Source organism: Chiloscyllium plagiosum, chromosome 34, assembly GCF_004010195.1.
Source record: "Chiloscyllium plagiosum isolate BGI_BamShark_2017 chromosome 34, ASM401019v2, whole genome shotgun sequence".
NCBI classification, from domain to species: domain Eukaryota; kingdom Metazoa; phylum Chordata; class Chondrichthyes; order Orectolobiformes; family Hemiscylliidae; genus Chiloscyllium; species Chiloscyllium plagiosum.
The window spans coordinates 39,586,717-39,606,715 of record NC_057743.1 but is presented as its reverse complement, the minus strand read 5'-3'; the positions used below and the strand labels follow the sequence as shown (position 1 = coordinate 39,606,715).

The 19,999-nt window shown below is 40.5% G+C and overlaps 1 protein-coding gene across 4 annotated transcripts in view; it reads right to left on the bottom strand.

The window, feature by feature from the left end:
• The window catches only part of LOC122540452 (octapeptide-repeat protein T2-like), a 37,043-nt gene that overhangs the window by 9,828 nt on the left and 7,216 nt on the right, over positions 1-19,999 (bottom strand). Inside the window, exons 3-4 of one of the 4 annotated variants that reach the window (XM_043676260.1) lie at positions 16,095-16,247; positions 5,593-5,686 (exon numbers count right to left, since the gene is read on the bottom strand). In XM_043676260.1, coding sequence (XP_043532195.1) covers positions 5,593-5,647 — 55 coding nt within the window. In that variant the 5' untranslated portion in view covers positions 5,648-5,686; positions 16,095-16,247. Of the gene's footprint in view, positions 1-5,592; positions 5,687-8,658; positions 8,749-16,094; positions 16,248-19,999 lie in introns of those variants that run through there. The other 3 variants (XM_043676258.1, XM_043676259.1, XM_043676257.1) reach the window with 3 other exon arrangements.

Here is a 19,999-nt window from a genome sequence, read left to right as displayed (position 1 = left end):
GTGTTGCTGGAAAAGCGCAGCAGGTCAGGCAGCATCCAGGGAACAGGAGAATCGACGTTTCGGGCATAAGCCCTTCTTCAGGAAACCCTGAAGAAGGGCTTATGCCCGAAACGTCGATTCTCCTGTTCCCTGGATGCTGCCTGACCTGCTGCGCTTTTCCAGCAACACATTTTCAGCTCTATACCTTACATATGCTTGCTTCTTTTTGTTACCCAAACACTCAATTTCTTTAGTCATCCAGCATTCCCTGTACCTACCAGCCTTTCCTTTCACCCTGACAGGAATATACTTTCTCTGGATTCTCGTTATCTCATTTGTGAAGGCTTCTCATTTTCCAGCCATCCCTGTACCTGCGAACATCTCCCCTCAATCAGCTTTCAAAAGTTCTTGCCTAATACCGTCAAAATTAGCCTTTCTCTAATTTAGAACTTTAACTTTTAGATTTGGTCTATCCTTTCCATCATTATTTTAAATCTAATAGAATTATGGTCCCTGGCCCCAAAGTGCTCCCCCACTGACACCTCAGTCACCTGCCCTGCCTTATTTCCCAAGAGTAGGTCAAGTTTTGCACCTGCTCTAGTAGGTACATCACATACTGAATCAGAAACTTTTCTTGCAAACTCCTCTCCATCTAAACCCTTAACACTATGGCAGTCCCAGTCTATGTTTGTTTGGAAAGTTAAAATCCCCTACCATAACCACCCTATTTTCTTACAGATAGCTGAGATCTCCTTACAAATTTGTTTGAGGAGAAAGGGAGGACTGCAGATGCTGGAGATCAGAGCTGAAAAATGTGTTGCTGGAAAAGTGCAGCAGGTCAGGCAGCATCCAAGGAGCAGGAGAATCGACGTTTCGGGCATGAGCCCTGAAAAAGGGCTCATGCCCGAAACGTCGATTCTCCTGCTCCTTGGATGCTGTCTGACCTTCTGCGCTTTTCCAGCAACATATTTTCAGTTACAAATTTGTTTCTCAATTTCCCTCTGACTATTAGGAGGTCTGTAATACAATCCCAATACGGTGATCATCCTTTTCTTATTTCTCAGTTCCACCCAAATAGCTTCCCTGGCTGTATTTCCGAGAATATCCTCCCTCAGCACAGCTGTAATGCTATCCCTTATCAAAAATGCCACTCCCCCTCCTCTCTTACCTACCTTTCTATCCTTCCTGTAGCATTTGTATCCTGGAACATTAAGCTGCCAGTCCTGCCCATCCCTGAGCCATGTTTCTGTAATTGCTATGATATCCCAGTCTCATGTTCAGTTGGTGTTGTATGATTTTTGACTTGAAACTAGATTGCTATTTCTTCAGTGTCACTGGGTCAAAATGCTGAAGCTGCCTTACGAACAGCACTGTTGGTTTTCCTATACTCCAGGGTCTAAATTATAGGATTGGCAACTCCCCACCACTTTTTCCAAGGCAAGCAGGATTGGGGGAAATCAGCAAACCTGCATTTCTTGAACATTTATTTTACTGATGTTCATACTGGTAGAGGTCAATGTAATAACTGAATAAGAATTGCATTATTTCAAAAAAAAAGCTTACCAACCTAATTTTACACACAAATCTAAAAGCTGAGATTCCCTTGTGTAATGATGGATTAAGTGAGGATAATTGCAGATTGGAATTAGGAGCAGCTGAATTGAGTGACTTTGTGTACAGATAACTCAACTGACTTTTCCAGTTACATGGAAAAAATGAAATAAACAAATAGAAAAAATAGGAAAAAAGAAATATATAAACTCATCTGTCTCACAAACCTGGAACTTGAGATCTACCAGTCCTTCTACATCTCAACCAGTGTCCCTTCCAGAGTATAATTCCCGCAACGCAGATTATTGCGAATACCACTAGAGGTAATATGATATTCTCTACATATATGCACTTTCTATCATTTGATTTTGTTCCTCCCTTAGTCGTAACCATACCAAATAAATGACAACTGAGAAAAGAATGCAGGACAATTAATTAACAGAAATATTCACAGTTAATTTTATAATTCTTATTCTAATTATGTGATCCTTCTTTGAAATATCATCATAAATATGTCAGAATATGAATTCAATACCCTAATATTGTAGTTTGTGAACTAAGGTGAATGGACTCTGCAAAAACTGGTCAGAGTCCTGTGACACCGGGCCAGCCTTATAGGTGGATGTCAGAGATCACCACCCAGTGCTAAGATCCAATGTAAGCAAGTAAGCGGCAAGGCATCTCTGCTCTTCACATACTCTTGCTCCTCTCACCCTCTGCACCCATCGTACTCCTTCTGTCTTCATATTGCTGATCTCTATGCTTCTGCTTACCGATGCCCCAAACTGACTCTCACTTTCCCAGTACTCTGTTCACCTTGTGTTCAATCGCTCACCATGTTATGCTACCATATGATCCTGCTTTGGCCCTCCTCCCCTATTATTGCTCTCCCTGTGTTTTGTGTCAAGACTCTGCTCTCCTCATGATGTGTCTGTGCTTTCCCACTGCTCCTTATGTCTCTTTGCTCTGCTACTGTTTTATTTATACTTTGTTTTTTTCAAGCATTTGCTAAGAGCAAATAGATCCTTTGGTGAAAAGCAGGCATTCACTGGTACCTATCAGTAATACTGTCAGTTAGTATAAGGAAATAACAGATATGTTAAATAATTATATTACATATGTTTAGTGTAGAAGGAATAGTCAGTATGCCAGAGTGCCTGAGTGGAAGAACAGCAGATGTAATGGGAAAGTATTTTAATTAGCAGCATTGAGGCGAGTGCTGTCCTGCAACAATCTATGTCAGAGTCTCAACAGTTCATATAAGTCATTTATAAATACAACCACAAATCCAAACTGCGGATGACTCAAAGATGGGTGCATTGTAAGTATAGATGGAACCAAAAAATATATATTAAGGCATTAGGGATCCTGGGCTTTATATAGATGTGCAGAGTATAAAAGCAAGGAAGTTACGATGTGAACCTTTCTAAAATATTGGTTTGGTCTCAACTTGGTGTATTGTGTACAATGTACAATTTAAGAAGGATGTAAAGGTTTTATACAGGCAGAATATGACTAATATTCTTGAAAATTTGAAAGGAATTGAAAGAGCAAATAAAATGAAAAGATTTTGCAGGACTACAGGGTAAGGGTGAGAAGGTGCAATTAGTTTAGCTGCTCTTGAAGAAGGTCTGTGTAGACATAACTGGTCAAATGGCCTCTTCTGTACTATGTCGAAGAGTGTGGTGCTGGAAAAGCACAGCTGGTCAGGCAGCATCTGAGGAGCAGGAGAGTCTGTGACCATGCTGTGATTCTTACAGGCTTGAGGAGCTAAAAAGCTCATTCCTGTTTCTATTTTATTCACTGCATTACGAAACATACTTTACTTACAACACTTTCACATTATGAGTATTACAAAGGGTTATAATTGGTGGCTGGGGCAGGGTTTCAGGATTACTAATCCATTTGAAAAGGGGATCTTCAGCCAGAAGTTGAAAATCACTGTCCTATTGCATGCTATAAAAATTGATCAAAACAATGATTGGGTTTAGAATAAAGCTATTTAAGTTAAAGCACCAAATGTCAATGTAACTATAAACTTTTTTTTTTAGAAATTTCCAGTTTGAAAAGCATCTCAACTGTGATGAACAGCATTTGTTTTTGAAGCATCTTGTGATTGGAGATTACATCATCATGAGAATAGAACAACAACAACAACAAATGGAGGGCAGAGAAGCTGCAGGGAGTGGGAATATTAAGAAAACAACGGAAAGAAGGGTACAAGCTAAACAAATAACTCATTTCAAATTGGGATCAACGGAGTTTAATTTTCATTCTCGCTTCAAAAATAGTGTGGTTAAAAGCATTACTAGTTGGCATCATCCTAAAATACATGGATTAACCTCACAAAGTTTAAGGTTGCTGGTATAATTTTTCACCCATGTTGAATCAGTTAGGACTACAGATGGCCTGCCTTCTGAGTTATAAGGAAGGGAACACATGGCCCCTTCTTATGCAATTACCAGTATTGAAAACTGCATCTATGGCATATCTGTGGCAGATAAAATAGGACTTGATTACCTCACCTTCAGGATTTAAAATGAGATCACAATCAGGTATTAAAAACGACAGACATCTGTCTCTGCTGTACTTCTTGGAATGCAACAATCCAATTCCATGGAAATTAACTCAAACAATTACCTATTTTCTTTTGGTTGACTAGATTACATAGAAGACATTTTCTTGGATCTTAAAACCCAAGTTATGTTGCACATTTTCTCTGAGGGGAGCTTGTTATCCTCCTGCCCTACATCTAAGCTTATCTGCAAAGCTTTCTCAGGATCTTTGCATACATCACTGTTGGAGATATCCTGATTAACACTGCAATGATAAATACTAATTATATCCAACAGGTATGAGTGTATGTTGATAAACTGTATGGCCCCTTTTCTCTGTACACATACTTCAAACAGAATAAAAAAAATCATGCATGTTTAACGAGTAAGCTAACTTGATAAGTAGCTTCAAAATAACTGATAACTTAAAAATACAACTTTGGCCGATGCCAATGATTTACAGTGACTGAATGACGCTCTGTTTTCATTACTTGAGACTCCAGAATTTGGTTTACCAATTCACGATCCAAGATTTGATCAACTTGTATTTTTTAGTGAAATAAACTATTAGCCTTAATATATATCAAAATATTACACACTGCAGCATGACATGAAATTGTCAGATCCTGAACTATGGTTATACCCACTGTCCATTACCTGTATAAATTACTTCAAAAAGGTTTTTTTTTCTGAATCAGGTTTAGAGATTTTTGGAAAGGTGATGTAAAAATGAGCAAATCTGAAATGTTTTGGATGGGGGTGGGATCAGATGCTGAAGGCTTAGGTAATTTGACTATACACTTGGGAGCACTAGATAAATAAAACAAATATTCATGCACTATTTTCCTTACATCTTCCACAGTGGGCGGCACGGTGGCACGTGGGCGGCACGGTGGCACAATGGTTAGCACTGCTGCCTCACAGTGCCTGAGACCCGGGTTCAATTCCCGCCTCAGGCGACTGACTGTGTGGAGTTTGCATGTTCTCCCCGTGTCTGCGTGGGTTTCCTCCAGGTGCTCCGGTTTCCTCCCACAGTCCAAAGATGTGCAGGTCAGGTGAATTGGCCATGCTAAATTGCCCGTAGTGTTAGGTAAGGAATAAATGTAGGGGTATGGGTGGGTTGCGCTTCGGCGGGTCGGTGTGGACTTGTTGGGCCGAAGGGCCTGTTTCCACACTGTAATGTAATCTAATCTAATCAGTATTGAGTCTTATTCAGTAACTATACATTAAGAAAGATATAACCAAAGATCAGCTTGATAAAATTATGATAGTCTTTTCCAGTTTATCCAAAAAAAACTGAAATCCAGCAGCCGTCAGCAAATGGAAAGGGAGAAAATTAAACAGAGTTTGAAATGTTTGAGGTATGAAAGATTGATTCAACTAAATTCGAAAAACCTGAAATATAACTCACATCAAATTCACTTTTAAAAATACTTCAAAATGACATTCAACTATACAACAATGAATTGGGATAAATTTGATTCTGGATTACTTTTGATATACTCACTCAGTAAGTGGCTTGCAGTTTGCTGTAGTTGAAGGTTTATCTGAAAATGTTCCATCAGAGCATTCCTCACATTCAATATCTGCTAGATATGATCCTGAAATCAGGTGCAGCAATATCACAAATTTCAGAAAAATCAAGTAATTTTGACCTTTCAACAACTTTACACCAGTGTGGGCTATGAATGAAGTTTACCGCTGTCAATTTTGAAGATTTTGACTTTGAAGTGATTTGTGATGAGGCATCTGTCTAATCAGCTAATATCCTCCTGGAATCATCAGTAGGAATTCAGTGATATCAATTAATGTGTGTCATTTAATTGCCAGACTCACTTGCCTTAAGATTAAGTAAGTCTAGGTTACCTGCTGGTTTTTAGGAGGTGGCAGGGAGCACATTTTGCAGGAGGTTTTCTAGGAACTTGGAGTAGAGAAAGCTGACACTTTTTTAATGTACTGAATACAGAAACTTTCTTTGCAAGCTACATCTTAGTTTCCATGGTTCTTTGCCACTATGTGCTCTCTTATTGAATGATGGAATTGTGAGAAGTGAATCAGTTGATGAACAGGATTGGTTGCAGAAGGCCCTAAGACTGTTCAATGGGCTTCTTTATCAGTGGCATATTCGTGGCTACTGGTCTAAACAGTCTGAAGAAGGGCTTATGCCCGAAACGTCGATTCTCCTGTTCCCTGGATGCTGCCTGACCTGCTGCGCTTTTCCAGCAACACATTTCCAGCTCTGATCTCCAGCATCTGCAGACCTCACTTTCTCCCTAAACAGTCTGTGTATCTTATACTTAGGAGTGTGACTGTAAAGTCTAAAAGCTAACTGTGTCATTGTAACCAGTCATCCAACAATGATTATCTTATAGTTTTAATTGAATATTGTGCCATTTACACATGTGCTCTGCAATCTTTTCAAAGGCAGCTGAAAGACATGGTGAGACAAAGTTGAATATAATCATTAAGCTGCCTTATTTCATAGATGTCAAGCGTACATATAGAGTAACTGTCCAAACAAATTCTACCTTTTTAGTTCAATCTCACCTTTTATCCTGTAAATGGGAAAAATGCTTCTACCCTTTTCGTGAGCTGCTTTATTGTTTTTCGCATTTTTTTTGCAAGCTACTTCTGGCTGTTCAAACTCCACTTTATTTTAGATTCCAGTTCCAGACCTTGAATCTGTGCCACTGTCTCTTATTTAAACGTAGCTGGCCAGATGAACTTATGTGTCTTTTGCCAGGAGCACAGCTAAGATATTGACTCCCTCCCACAGTGAGTCAGTAGACATGCCAATAAAACCAAACACCTCCTTTCCTCCCACCTTTTGGGGTGAGTTTTAGAGAGGTATCTCTAGACCAGTGAGGGTCAACCTCATTAATGGGCCTTGGACAAAACATGATTTCCAGCATCAGTTGTAACTTCCATAAATTAGCATCTGGCTTAAATGAAAGTTCAATGCTTTTAGCCTGCACTAATTCACTTTGTTTAAAACCTAACCCTCTAACATAACTTGGCCCTAATTCTTTAAATGAACAATACTGTGCTGACATTTAAACATTTTGCAAATAAAATGATCAAAATTGAGGAATTGGAAGCAGAAATTGAAGGATATGACATGGTAGTATTGACAGAACCATGGCTCAAGCCAGAACAGGACAGGATACTTAACATCCCCAGTTAAAGGGTTTTAGTACAAACAGGGTGGGTAAAAAGGGAGGAAGTGTAACAGTCTTGGTCAAAAAGTATCATTGCCCTTGAACGAGCTGCAATTCCTCAATTAAATTTATATGGTTGGGGGTGAGAAACAGGAAGGGAGCAGTGACCTTGGGTATTCATTACAGACCTCCAAATAGTGGAGACAAAATAGATGACAGCATTTGTAAATAGATTGTGGAAATCCCCACGGTAAAAAGGGTTGTGATAATTGGTGATTTTAATTACCCAAGGGTTGACTGGGAAAAAGGAAGAGCACCTCAAATGCAGGAGAGATGCTTAGGTTGGAATAAGGAAAGTGCAGAGGAAGAATGAGGAGAGGGTGGCAGGCAGCACTAAAATAAACAGTAAAATGTTCTTCAAACATATTGATAGTAAAAGATTAGTGCAGAATAGAGTGGAGCCTGTAAGGATCAGGCAGGGTAAGCTGCTCACTGAAGCAAAGAATATGGCTGATGTACCAAATGAATATTTTGCTTCTGTCTTTACCAAATTAGAAGATGGTGACAATGGCCCAATTGAAAAAGTGGGTGCAGAGCACTCCAGGTAGAGAAATCAACAGGCCCGGATATGGTGTATCATAGATTGCTGAGAGAGGTAAAGGAGTCATTGACAGAAATTTTCCTGGCCTGTCTGAACACAGGATCAGTCCTGGGGGTCTGGTGGATTGCAAATAGCCACTGTTGCTTAAGAAAGGAGCAAAGGAACCCAGCAACTTCAGACCTGTCAGCTTTTCATCAATAGTGGGAAAATTGATGGAGGCAATAATACAGAATAAAGTAAACATATACTTAGAGAAAAAGAGAAAAATAAGTTAGACCTAGGCAGTCAACATAGCTTTGTCAAGGGCAGGTCATGTACGACAAATTTAATTGAGTTCTTTGACGAGGTGACACAAGCAGTGGATGAAGATGGTGCTTGGATGTTGTATTTGTGGACTTTCAGAAAGCATTTGACACAGTGTCACACGGCAGTTTGTTAGCAAATTAGAATATTTGGGATTTATGGGCTCTTGGCAACATGGATTAGAAGTTAACTGAAAAATAGGAAACAGAGGGTCTATAGATGGGCATTTCTCAGATTGGGGATGAGTAGAAAGTGGTGTGCACCAGAGTTTTACGAGAGTGATACCATGAATGTGAGATTTTACTTACTATAAAAGATTAGAGAAATTGGGCTTATTTTCCTTGCAGCAGAGAAGATTAAGGAGGATCCAAGATGGCAGCAACCTAGGAGGATTGCATTTGCTGGGTTCCGCACCACAACATCGGCAGGACAGAGCTAGAACCCGTCCCATGCATATTGCTGTAAGTAAGAAAACTGTAAAAGAGCTTCAGAGCCTGAAAATTTTACTTACCTTCGTTTTTGCTGCAGGAGAATGCCGAAGGAAGGAGGAAGTTCACTCGGGGATGGAGCCGCGACTCAACCCAACAAGGTGGCAGGTTTGCTTACTCACCAGGCTGTGGTTGAGGAGCTTGCCAAATCTCACGAGGTCGTGAGGAAGCAGATTGAAGAAAAAATCGAGGAAAAGCTGGCCCCACTCTCTGTTTTGCTGGAAGACCTGAGTAAAAGGACTGGTGAGCTCGAGCACTGGGCCACAGGGTGAAGGTAGAGGCTGATTCATCCAAGAGTCAGATTGAAGCCCTGGAAACACAGGTCTGTGGTTTCCTGGATCTGGTGGATGATCTTGAGAACAGGGGCAGGAGGAAGAATCTTCAGGTTGTTGCCATGCCAGAGGGGACAGAAGGTGAGCGACCAGTGGAATTCTTTGAAAAGTGGTTCCCGGAATTCCTTAGTTTGGAGGCTGAAAAGAGAAGGATAAAGGTTAAGAGAGCCCACCGTGTCGTGGCACGAAGGCCAGGAGTGGACCAGCGCCTTGCCCTGTCCTGGTACGGTTCCATCATTATAAAGACAAACAGAGAGTCATGGAAGCTTCCCAGAGCCCAAGGGAACGATCCAAGGGTGTTGGTGTGCGAGGGCTCCAGGGTCATGTTTTTCCAAGGCTTTTCAGTGGTAGTGATCTGGAAAAGGAAGTCCTATGATGGCATCAAGAAGAGATTGAGAGACCTTGAGATCGAGTACTCTCTAAGATATCCAGCGGTGCTTCGGATTAATTATAATTGACCTGTGTATTTACTTTACTCGCCAAAGAAAGCGAGGAACTTTGTGGACACGCTGACTTAAGCCGGACAATTGAATAGGCACAGATAACAGAGTTGTTCGGGTCTGTCCTTCTTTAGGGAGGCCTTGGTGAAGTCTCCTTTTGATGGTAATAAATTGCATTAAATTATGCTCGGGATGGATGGAATATTTACCTTTAATTTCTAAGTTAACTTATACCAAGGGATGTGTGAAGTATTTACTTTTAACTTACTTGTGTATATTACTAATCTTGCTCTTTCCTTCCGGGTTGCCTGTGTTTGTGGCATGACCCTAGCTGGTAAGAGTTAAGAGCGTGGTTGGGATGGTTAGTAGTGTTCTGGGATGTGTAGATGCCCCCTTTGATGGGGGGGGGGGGGGTGGTAAATTCCTCTAAACAGTGCCTTTGGTGTTTCTTTGTTTTTCTGTTTTCAGTGTACATAGTTTTTGCAAGTTTTGTAGGTTTGTTAGATGCAGCTGATTTAATTTATGTAGTTTTTGTGTTTTGTGGACTTTCTTGTACTGAAGTTCAGCAATTTGTAGTTTGAATTCTCCCTCTCTGGAGTCTAAATGGCTAAGGATGTACTCAAGTGGTGTACCTGAAACATTAAGGGGAGTCACTCGCTGGTCGACAGGAAGAAGGTACTTTCCAGTCTTAAAAGGGAGAGGGTGGATGTTGCCTTATTGCAAGAAACACATCTCAATGATGCAGAGCATCTGAAACTGCAACAGAATAGGTATGACTGTTTTTTTCCCTTATTTTTCAACACTAGGAGTAGGGGAGGGTAGGCCATACTTGTTAGGAAGAATCTCCCATTTAAGTTGTTAGAGTGTACTAAAGACACACATGGGAGGTTTGTAATCCTTAAAGCTTTGATACATGGGGAAGAATACAGGATCTTAAATGTTTATTGTCGCTTGGTAGATGCACTTTCTAGACTGGTTAACCTTGCATCTCAGCATATTATTGTTGGGGGGGGGATTTTAATTGTCTCATAGATCCTATGGTGGACAGATTGCCCCGATATCTTCTTCATGATCTAGTATGTTTAACGATTCACATAATCATAGCCTCCTCCCGCTATCTTTAAGAGAGGCAAACATCCCTCTTATCCTTCCTATAGAGCCATTTCACTCCTGAATATTGATTTCAAATTCTATCTAAGACTGTTGCACTAAGATGAGAAACTGTGCTGCCCTCCATCATTAAGGAGGATCAGATGGGTTTTATAAAAGATCAAATAATGCCAGGAGGTTACTTAATATGATCCAAGTATGTCAACAATGACCGATACAGGGATTAGTGATCTCTTTAGATGAAGAGAAGGCATTTGACCAGGTCGAGTGGCCATATCTCTTTTTATACTTTAAAGCGGTTTGGCTTGGATGAAGCCTTTATCAGATAGTAAAGGATTTGTACAGTGACCCTCTTGCCACGGTCCTCACCAATGGTGTGCGGTCAAGCAATTTCAATATTCTTAGAGGCAGTTGACAGGGCTGTCCCTTATCACTGTTGCTTTTTACACTGCTGATTGAACTGTTGGCAGAGGCAATACATAGGGATCCCAATATATCTGCTTCAGAAGTGGTGACAAAGTTTCATAAGATTGCATTGTATGCAGATGATGTTCTTGTCTTTTTATCAAACCCAACAGTTTCGGTGCATCATCTGATACAATGCATTAATTCATTTGGCGGCTTTTCAGGTTACAAGATCAACTTTGCAAAATCACAGGCCATGCCCAAAGGTGGCCTCCCGAACATGCCTGGTCCTGAGGATGAATCTCAATTTCCCTTTAGATGGTCACAGGAGGGCTTTCTCTACTATATTCATTACTCCTGTCTTTGATCAGCTATTTAAAACCAATTTGCCCATTTATTTGACAGAATCAAACAAGACCTTCGAAGGTGGGAGGTGCTGTTGATCTCATGGTTAAGTTGAATAGCCTTCATTAAAATGAACATTCTCCCCCATCTGCTGAATCCTATGTGAATGCTCCCTCTGCCTTTTACTAAACAAACATTTAGAAGACTGAACGGTTGGTTCAGTTCCTTTATCTGGTATTGCAAGCAGCCCCTTATTAAACTGACTAAACTGCAGCTACCCCACAGACTGGGAGGAGTGGACCTCCCTGATTTCAAAAACTATCAATTAAGCTCGTTGCTATCTTACCTGAATGACTGGGCCTGGGGGATCCTCACTCTATCACCTATTGGGAGAGGGTCCCTCGGACGAGTCTGAACAGCTCTGTAAGGTATGGGAGAAGGAGCTGGACTTGAGATCTCATCTGAAGTATGGGAGATAGCTGAGAAAATGCAAGAAGGATCTCGGTTTGCAATAGAACCCATGCCTTGCAATTGAAAATTCTTCACAGGGTCCACTTGGCAAGGCGGGAGCATCTCCAATATGTCCTAAATGCAAAATGAATACGGGTACGTTCACTCATTATCTCTGGTCCTGCCACAGGCTGCAGGCATACTGAAGTGTTGTGGTACGGGAAATAGAGAAGGTCTTGGGGGCAGGGTGGAGAAGGACCCGGTATTTCTTCTTCTTGGCCTTGTTAATCCACTTCCATTAGACGTGCACAGAAAAACCTTTTCAGTATCCTCACTTTTTGTGCAAGAAAGAATATTTTGTTAAGGCGGATGTTTGAAAGCCCCCCCCACGGCTGTCGTAAGCTAGACATGGAACACATCCCTTTAGACTTTCTTACAAGTATGGTGCACCATAAAACTGAGAAGTTTTATAAGATGTGGCAGCCTTTTTTGGACTACTTGGGTATAGATTTGTCTGCCATACTAATAAGGGCCTTTATATAGCCATGACGATTCTGTTTAATGAATCTAGCATCCAGAGTGGAGGGACTACGAACACATGAATATGTATAAATTTATGCTCTCGATGATTTTGTTTTGTTGAGCTGTATTATTATTAATAATAATATCATGTTCTTAGTTAGTTATTAGTTATTATTTATTTATGTAATTAGTGGGTTTCTTTGTATTGTTTTGTTTTGTGTTTGTTGTAATATCCAAAAATGTTTTTCCCAATAAAAGTATATCTTTTAAATAAAGGTGACCTTATCGAGGTGTTCAAAGTAATGAACAATTTTGACATGGTAAATAAGGATATTCTGTTTCCAGTAGTTGGTACATCAGTAACTAGGGGTCACATTTTCAAGACTGTCACCAAGAGAGATAGGATTGGAATGAGGAGAAACGTCTTTACTCAGAGAGTTGTCAGGATTTGGAATGCACTGCCTGGGAGAGTGGTGGAGGTGCATTCCAGAGGAGGTTTCAAAAAGAGCTGGATAACTTTAAACTGATAAATTTAGAGGACTACAGAGTTACGGTTGGAGAATGGTACTAGCTGGGACCCTCTTTCAGGAGGCAGGATGCCTCAAGGAATCCACAGGCTGTATGTAAAATTCCAGACAGCTTCTGATCATAGTCCTTGTGGCCTTTAACTGCTGTTATTTGGCAGCTACTTATTTTGAATGGGTAGTCCCATTGCCCTTAATCTCCCCCCATCTTGGAAAAATGACCTGAGGAGGAAAAGAGCTGGCAAACTGGCACTCTGGCCAATGATGCAAATATTTGCACCTGCTTACCTCTGCACATGTGCCAATCAGCTAAAAATCCTGCTCAAAGACATTTCCCAGAACTTTGGCAAAATTTATCTGGAGGTTGCAGCAAAGTTTTAGTGGAAATTTGGGAAATCCTAGTTTTATAACATTTTCTGTTCTGTAGCAATTTATTTTTCTTCCTTCTGCCCAGTCACCGAAAGACATTGCAATCCTGCTCTTTGACTATCCTCAAACTTACTCTAATCATCAATCAGTTGATGGGTGATATTTTCTGTATGTTGAAATGATTGGCCTGTTCAGGTGTACATAACCTTATGTTACATTTGAAATAGGGACTCACCTCTATTTCATTTCCATGTGTGGCAATGCATTAATACATTCTTGGGATTCCAACATCAATAGGAATCAATTGGGATCAGTAGTTTGAGAAAATGACAGATGAAATTTATATATTTGATTTACAACCTATTTTTTTGGGGGGAAATTGTTCAGTGTTTAAATTAGTATCAATGACTAACCCTGCCTAGAAATAAAGAAACATATCTTCAGATTCAGCAGAACACTTGTATTCACTCATGCTTTAAATAAGGCTAGCATAGGGCCTAACAGTGACTTCTTTTGAACATGTTGAATGATGGGCATCTAGAGCTGAAATGAGGTAGTAGGCACTTCCCTCTCATTGCATAGATTTGGAATGACATTTGATGGTAACACAATGGAAGCAGACAACTTTGGTACATCAACACATCTTTTTCCTGTGTCACAACCCAGAAGTTGTGTTAACCAGGTCAATACTGAAGCTCTCGTACTTACTAAAGGATAGTTTACTGTTTGATGCACAACATTCTCTAGCAAATATAATCCTACAAATATATAGCTATATTTTTATTTTGACAGAAAGAATTTTCATCAATATAATGAATTTCAAATCCTTAGTATATCTTAAATTGTTACATAGACAAATAATTATTACTGAAGTGTAGTTCTGTAATACTATTGGAATGTTTGGTAGCCATTTTATTTAAAGCAGGATCCACAAACAACAAAGTGATAGAATATTTTTTTTAAAGGTGTAGCTTAGGGGATGCATCTCGGCCAAGAAATCCCCTTGACTCCTGATCTCTAATAATATGGTGAAATTTGTTTTGTATCCACTTTAATGAAATCTCCTTAGCTCAGTAGATCTTTCAAAAGACAAGTCAACTGTATTCCTGATGAAGGGCTTCTGCTCAAAACGTCGATTCTCCTGCTCCCCAGATGCTGCCTGACCAGCTGTGCTTTGCCAACACCACACTCCTGACTGATTGCCAGCACCTGCAGTCCTCACTTTCTCCTTGTATTCCTGTAGTGAGCGTCAACCTAGATTATGTCTCAGATCTTCTGATAGAGAGATAGTGGCTGCTAAAGTATAAACTGGAGTTGTGCATTAGGGTCATGCAGAAGTCCCAATGCAGCTGACTATGCTGGAATTTCCTTAGATATTGAAACTTCGAACAGGCAATTATCCAGTCTCTGGCATCCTTTAAAAGATCTCCAAATCTGAGATAGAGTCGGAGACATCAAATGTTTCCAACACACATATTTGAATAGTCAGCCCAGGAAAAGGTGGAAGAATTAAAACTTGCATTAAAACCCTTGGCAACTATGAAACCCCAGTCATCACTGACCACATACTCCCAGATGCCCACAGACACCCAACCAAATCTCCAATACTCTCACCAGCCATCCCATGGATCAATAATTTCATATTAATCATTGTGTCTGCAGTGGTTCTCAAAGCAGTTTAATTCAGTGCGTACCTCCTGCCTTTTCCTCATGTACTTCCCCCCACTCACCTCTCACAATCCCTATCCCTCCCCAAGCTAACACGTCACCCTGCCCCGATTCCTATGACTCTCACCATCTCCAAACTTCCCTAAACTCTCACTTGGCTTCCTTGCCACTTGAAAGCACCTTATTCCAACACAACTGGCACCTGTTCCTCTTTAACCACTTGACACCCTACCCTTCACTCACCTGATACCTGTTCACCCCTCCTGTGTGAGATTCTATTGGCTTCCCCCAATGATGGTACCCTACTCTCTCACTTACCTTACACAACTATCTTCTCTCAGGAGCTGTCAAAATAGTTTTGGATCTTTAGGACATGTTGCAAAAGAGGGCTGTGATTTCAGTGACAGCTATGAAACTATACTTGTTAGCTACTCCATTAAAAAGCTGATCTCTGAGCAGTGCTGCTCCTCTCCGCTACTGTCTGAGTTAGTTCCTGCACTGGACTGTGTTCCTTTATCTGGGAAGGCTCCTGGCCTGGAAAACCCTTCCAAAGATAAGTGGGCAACTTTTTAATCAGATCTGGGACAAAATCAAGATTCTAATCTAGATCATAAGATTTGGGCCACTGTGCTAATGTTCTGGTGCGGGGGTAGAAATCAACAGCCTTCTTACTCAGAAACAGACCTGCCATTCAATCAGGTTGACTATATAATGAGGAATGCAGTTACTTAAAGCAGCAAATTTGTGTCCCCAAAAATCCTGCATGTTTGAGAATTTAGATCACATTTCTAGGAAATAATATACTATCCACATTTCTGCAGCACACTGACAGCCAATTTTCAATAACTATAATGACAATAGAGTTCAAAGCTATGAAGGTTTTGATAGAGCTATTAAGAAGAAACTATTTCTCCTGACAAGTGTGCTGGTAACCAGAGTTCATAGATCTAACAAAATTCTCAAAAGATCTAAAGGGACCTAAGAAAAAATTCTGCACACTAAGGAGTGCTAAGATGTGAAATGAACCGAATGAGTGATGAAATCAGATTCCATATATTTTTAAAAAGGCAGTGGGACATGTACTTGCAGAGAGCTAATAAGGGTAATGGGAAAAAAACCTGGGGTCTGGAACTGAACTGAACAGCTCCTTTAAAGAGTTGCCACAGGCATTATGAACCAAATGGCCTTTGATTGTGCTATAAGATTCTACGTTAACCTTAGTTTTTATACGGAACATTTATTTAATGACATTATTGTCTTATTGACCTTCCAAATTCGAAGTCTAACATCATACCTGGTGTCTTAACTCCCTGACCTGGTGGACATGGTGTGTAACGTTGGCAACTCCAGCAGCTTTGAAAACTTGTTTTCTTGCAGAAAAATCCTGTTTTGCAGCCACACACAGTGTTTCCAGTAAGTTTGCATTTCTGTTTTATAATAAATCCATCTAGATAAGAAAAATATCAGTCTTAGTTGAATGTCTTAACTACTTCCCTATATCACTTTCTAGTTTTGGAAATTTGTGTAGGTCCAAGGTAGCTAATGAACAGTAAAAGGTTGGTCCTTTTAAGATTTAGATGTGATTAAATCAGCAACAAATGCATTGTGGAAATAGTAGTTCTCTGCAGAGCTGTTCAGTTCATATGTACACTAATACATACATTTGGAAAAACTGACAAATATCTGCAAAAACACCAACATATTCTCCAAAAAGCTGACACTCAAAAATAATCTAAAAGTGAAAAGGACTCTGGACTGAAGTCTGGGATGAAGACTGCTGTGTCAAACCTAAATTAGCAATGACTGCTATTGTCTCGAGTCTGTCGGATTCTTTTTCCTCATCAATAGTGGAGGCAGTATCATTAACGATAGATTCTTGACTAACAAGGGAGTCAGAGGGTAGTGGAGGTGAATTGGAATGTGAAGTTGAGCACATAATTAAAGGTAAGCCATACAGGACTGAAATGAGGAGGAACCTTTTCCATCAGAAGTGATGAATCTTTAGTATTCTCTATCCCAGAGAGCTGTCAAAGCTCAGTCATTAAGTCAGTTAAATACAGAGATCGATAGATTTCTAATTATTAATGATGTCAAGGGATATGGGGATTATGTGGATATATGACATTGAAATGGTCAGCCATGATCTAGAATCTTGAAGGCCTACCATCCCCATGAATAAGTTAAGCCTATTTGCATTATTATCAGTTGTTTCAAATGGCATTTTTCAAAAGAATTTAACTACAATGCCCGCTCTTAAGAAATACAAAATTCAGTAAAAATGCAAGTGCTGTATACATGATGGGATTGTGAGCCATGACATTTTGAACCATGGAGAGCAATGCATTCCCTGAAAATACTATGTGATAAGTGACTGCAGATTGAGCATTTTGATTCAGAATTGTTGAGCTGGAACCTAAGCTGCAGATACTGTAGGGCATCAAGAAGGAGGGTAATTAACTGGACATTTTGTTCCAGGAGGCAGTCAAACTTCTTAGATTAAATTTGAACTTCAGAGTTCGTCAATGGTCAGGAACAAGAAGGCGTAACTGTGAGTCAGGCTGACACACAGCAAATTAGGAGACACAAATAACTGTTTATTAGGAAACAGTAGTATATTATGAGAGTTTGGAGGAGGGTCGATATAATTTTATTTTGAGGGCTTTCTCAAGATTTCTCAACAACTACATTCTGATTTTTGGGGGTCACATTTTCATTTAAAGGGACTTTTTTGTACTCACTGACAGCAATGCTGTCGGGTAGCAAAATTAACCACTTGAGACTCACAGAAGCAGAGGAATTCATCAATATCCTCAATAATTGTCAACTTGTATTTAAACTTAAAACCATAAGGCAAATGGTAGGCTTAAATTTCCTAAACATCACAGTTTTAAAATTAGCACAATACACTAGTCATAATTAGAAACAAAAGTTTATTTTCAAAAATTGGCACACACAGATAATGCATGTCAACTTGTGTGCAGTTCATTATCTGTGATGTCAGGTTTCCCTGGATCCTGGTTAACTAGGTGTTCATATATTCCCTTCAGCTTTCCCTCTTTCCCCCCATCCTGCAGATTCACTTCCAATTGGCCTTGTGCAGCAAGCTCATCTGTGGCCTCACTAATCCTGTTCATCACCACCACTCACCTTCCTTCACCAATCACAGGTCACCTCCCCCCCACACTTGCTGCTGATAGGGAGAAAGCAGCCTTTCATAGAATCATCAATCATAGAATCTCTACAGTGCGGAAACAGGCCCTTTGGCCCAACAAGTCCACACTGACCCTCCGAAGCGTATCCCCATAAACGCATTTCTCTCCCCTATTACTTGACATTTAACTCTGACAAATGTACCAAATCTACACATCCCTGAACACTATGGGCAATTTAGCATGACCAATTCACCTAACTAGCACATCTTTGGATCGTGGGAGGAAACCCACGCAGACACGGGGAGAATATGCAAACCCCAAACAGACATTCGCCCAAGGCTGGAATCGAACCTGGGTCCCTGGCACTGTGAGGCAGCAGTGCTGACCACTGAGCCACCTTATTGAAAGAACAGCTCCTTTCAAAATTTATCAGTTCCATTCATGGGTGTGATGTTTCTCTCATTAGTTACACCTTGTGATTCATTCCTCCCCCCAACCCCCAGGCAATCTGGTGACATTCTAGGATGCGACGTCATAGTCTTAGGATAAGGGGGTAGCAAATTTAAAATAGGATTGAGGAGAAACTACTTCTCCCAAAGGGTTGTGAATCTGTGGAATTCGCTACTTCAAAGTGCACTGGCTGCTGGGACAGTGAGTAAATTTGAGGAGGCGTTAGACATTTTTAATTGCTAATGGGTTGAAGGCAGAAATATGAGGGTTAGGAGCACATCAACCATGATCGAATGGTGGAGCAGACTCGATGGGCTGAATGGCCTAATTCTGCGCCTGTATCTTATGAACCTTCTGGGTGAAAAACATTTCTCGACTCCCCTCTCAATCTGTTATCTCCTATCTTAAATCTTTGTCCCCTGGTTATTGACTCCACTATAAACGGAAAAAGTGCCTTTCTATCCACATTATGTCTTTCCCTCCTAATCTTATACAGTTCTATCTCTATTAGTTCTGCTTTCAAAATTTGCTGTTCCAAGGAAAACCACCCAGCTTATCCAATTGTTCCTCATATTTCAGACTTCCAGCCAGGCAGCATCCTGGCAAATCCCCTCTGCACCCTCTTTTGTGCAATCACAGTCTTCTTACAATTCTAGTGGACCAGAACTACATGCAGTACTCCGGTTGCGGCCTGATTAGCTGTAGTGTGAGGGTCAAAAATGGCATCTTCAAACCAGACCATTAAGAGTTATTTTTTCGATTCGATTCGATTCCCTACAGTGTGGAAACAGGCCCTTCAGCCCAACCAGTCCACACCGACCCGCTGAAGAATAATTTGGACATGACAATGAGCAACTGAAGTGGAAAAGCACATGAAAAACAGGCCTAATACAATACAGCCTGTTTTAACTTGTGTGTTTGTGTATGTGTGTGTTGGGGGAGGAAATTTGTCTGTTCTGAGGAAGGGTCACTGGACCTGAAATGTTAACTCTGATTTCTCTTCACAGATGTGCCAGACATGCTGAGCTTTTCTAGCAGCCGGTTCTTGTGCCTGATGTTGAGGATATTATAAACTCATAGAATCCCTACAGTGTGGAAACAGGCCATTATGCCCTACAAGTCCACACAACTTGACCTATTCTTGGGAAATAAGGCAGGGCAGGTGACTGAGGTGTCAGTAGGGGAGCACTTTGGGGCCAGTGACCATAATTCTACTCGTTTTAAAATAGTGATGGAAAAGGATAGACCAGATCTAAAAGTTGAAGTTCTAAATTGGAGAAAGGCCAATTGTGACGGTATTAGGCAAGAACTTTCGAAAGCTGATTGGAGGTAGATGTTCGCAGGTAAAGGGACAGCTGGAAAATGGAAAGCCTTCAGAAATGAGATAATGAGAATCCAGAGAAAGTACATTCCTGTCAGGGTGAAAGGAAAGGCTGGTAGGTATAGGGAATGATGGATGACTAAAGAAACCGAGGGTTTGGTTAAGAAAAAGAAGGAAGCATATGTAAGGTATAGACTGGATAGATTGAGTGAATCCTTAGAAGAATATAAAGGAAGTAGGAGTATACTTAAGAGGGAAATCAGGAGGGCAAAACGG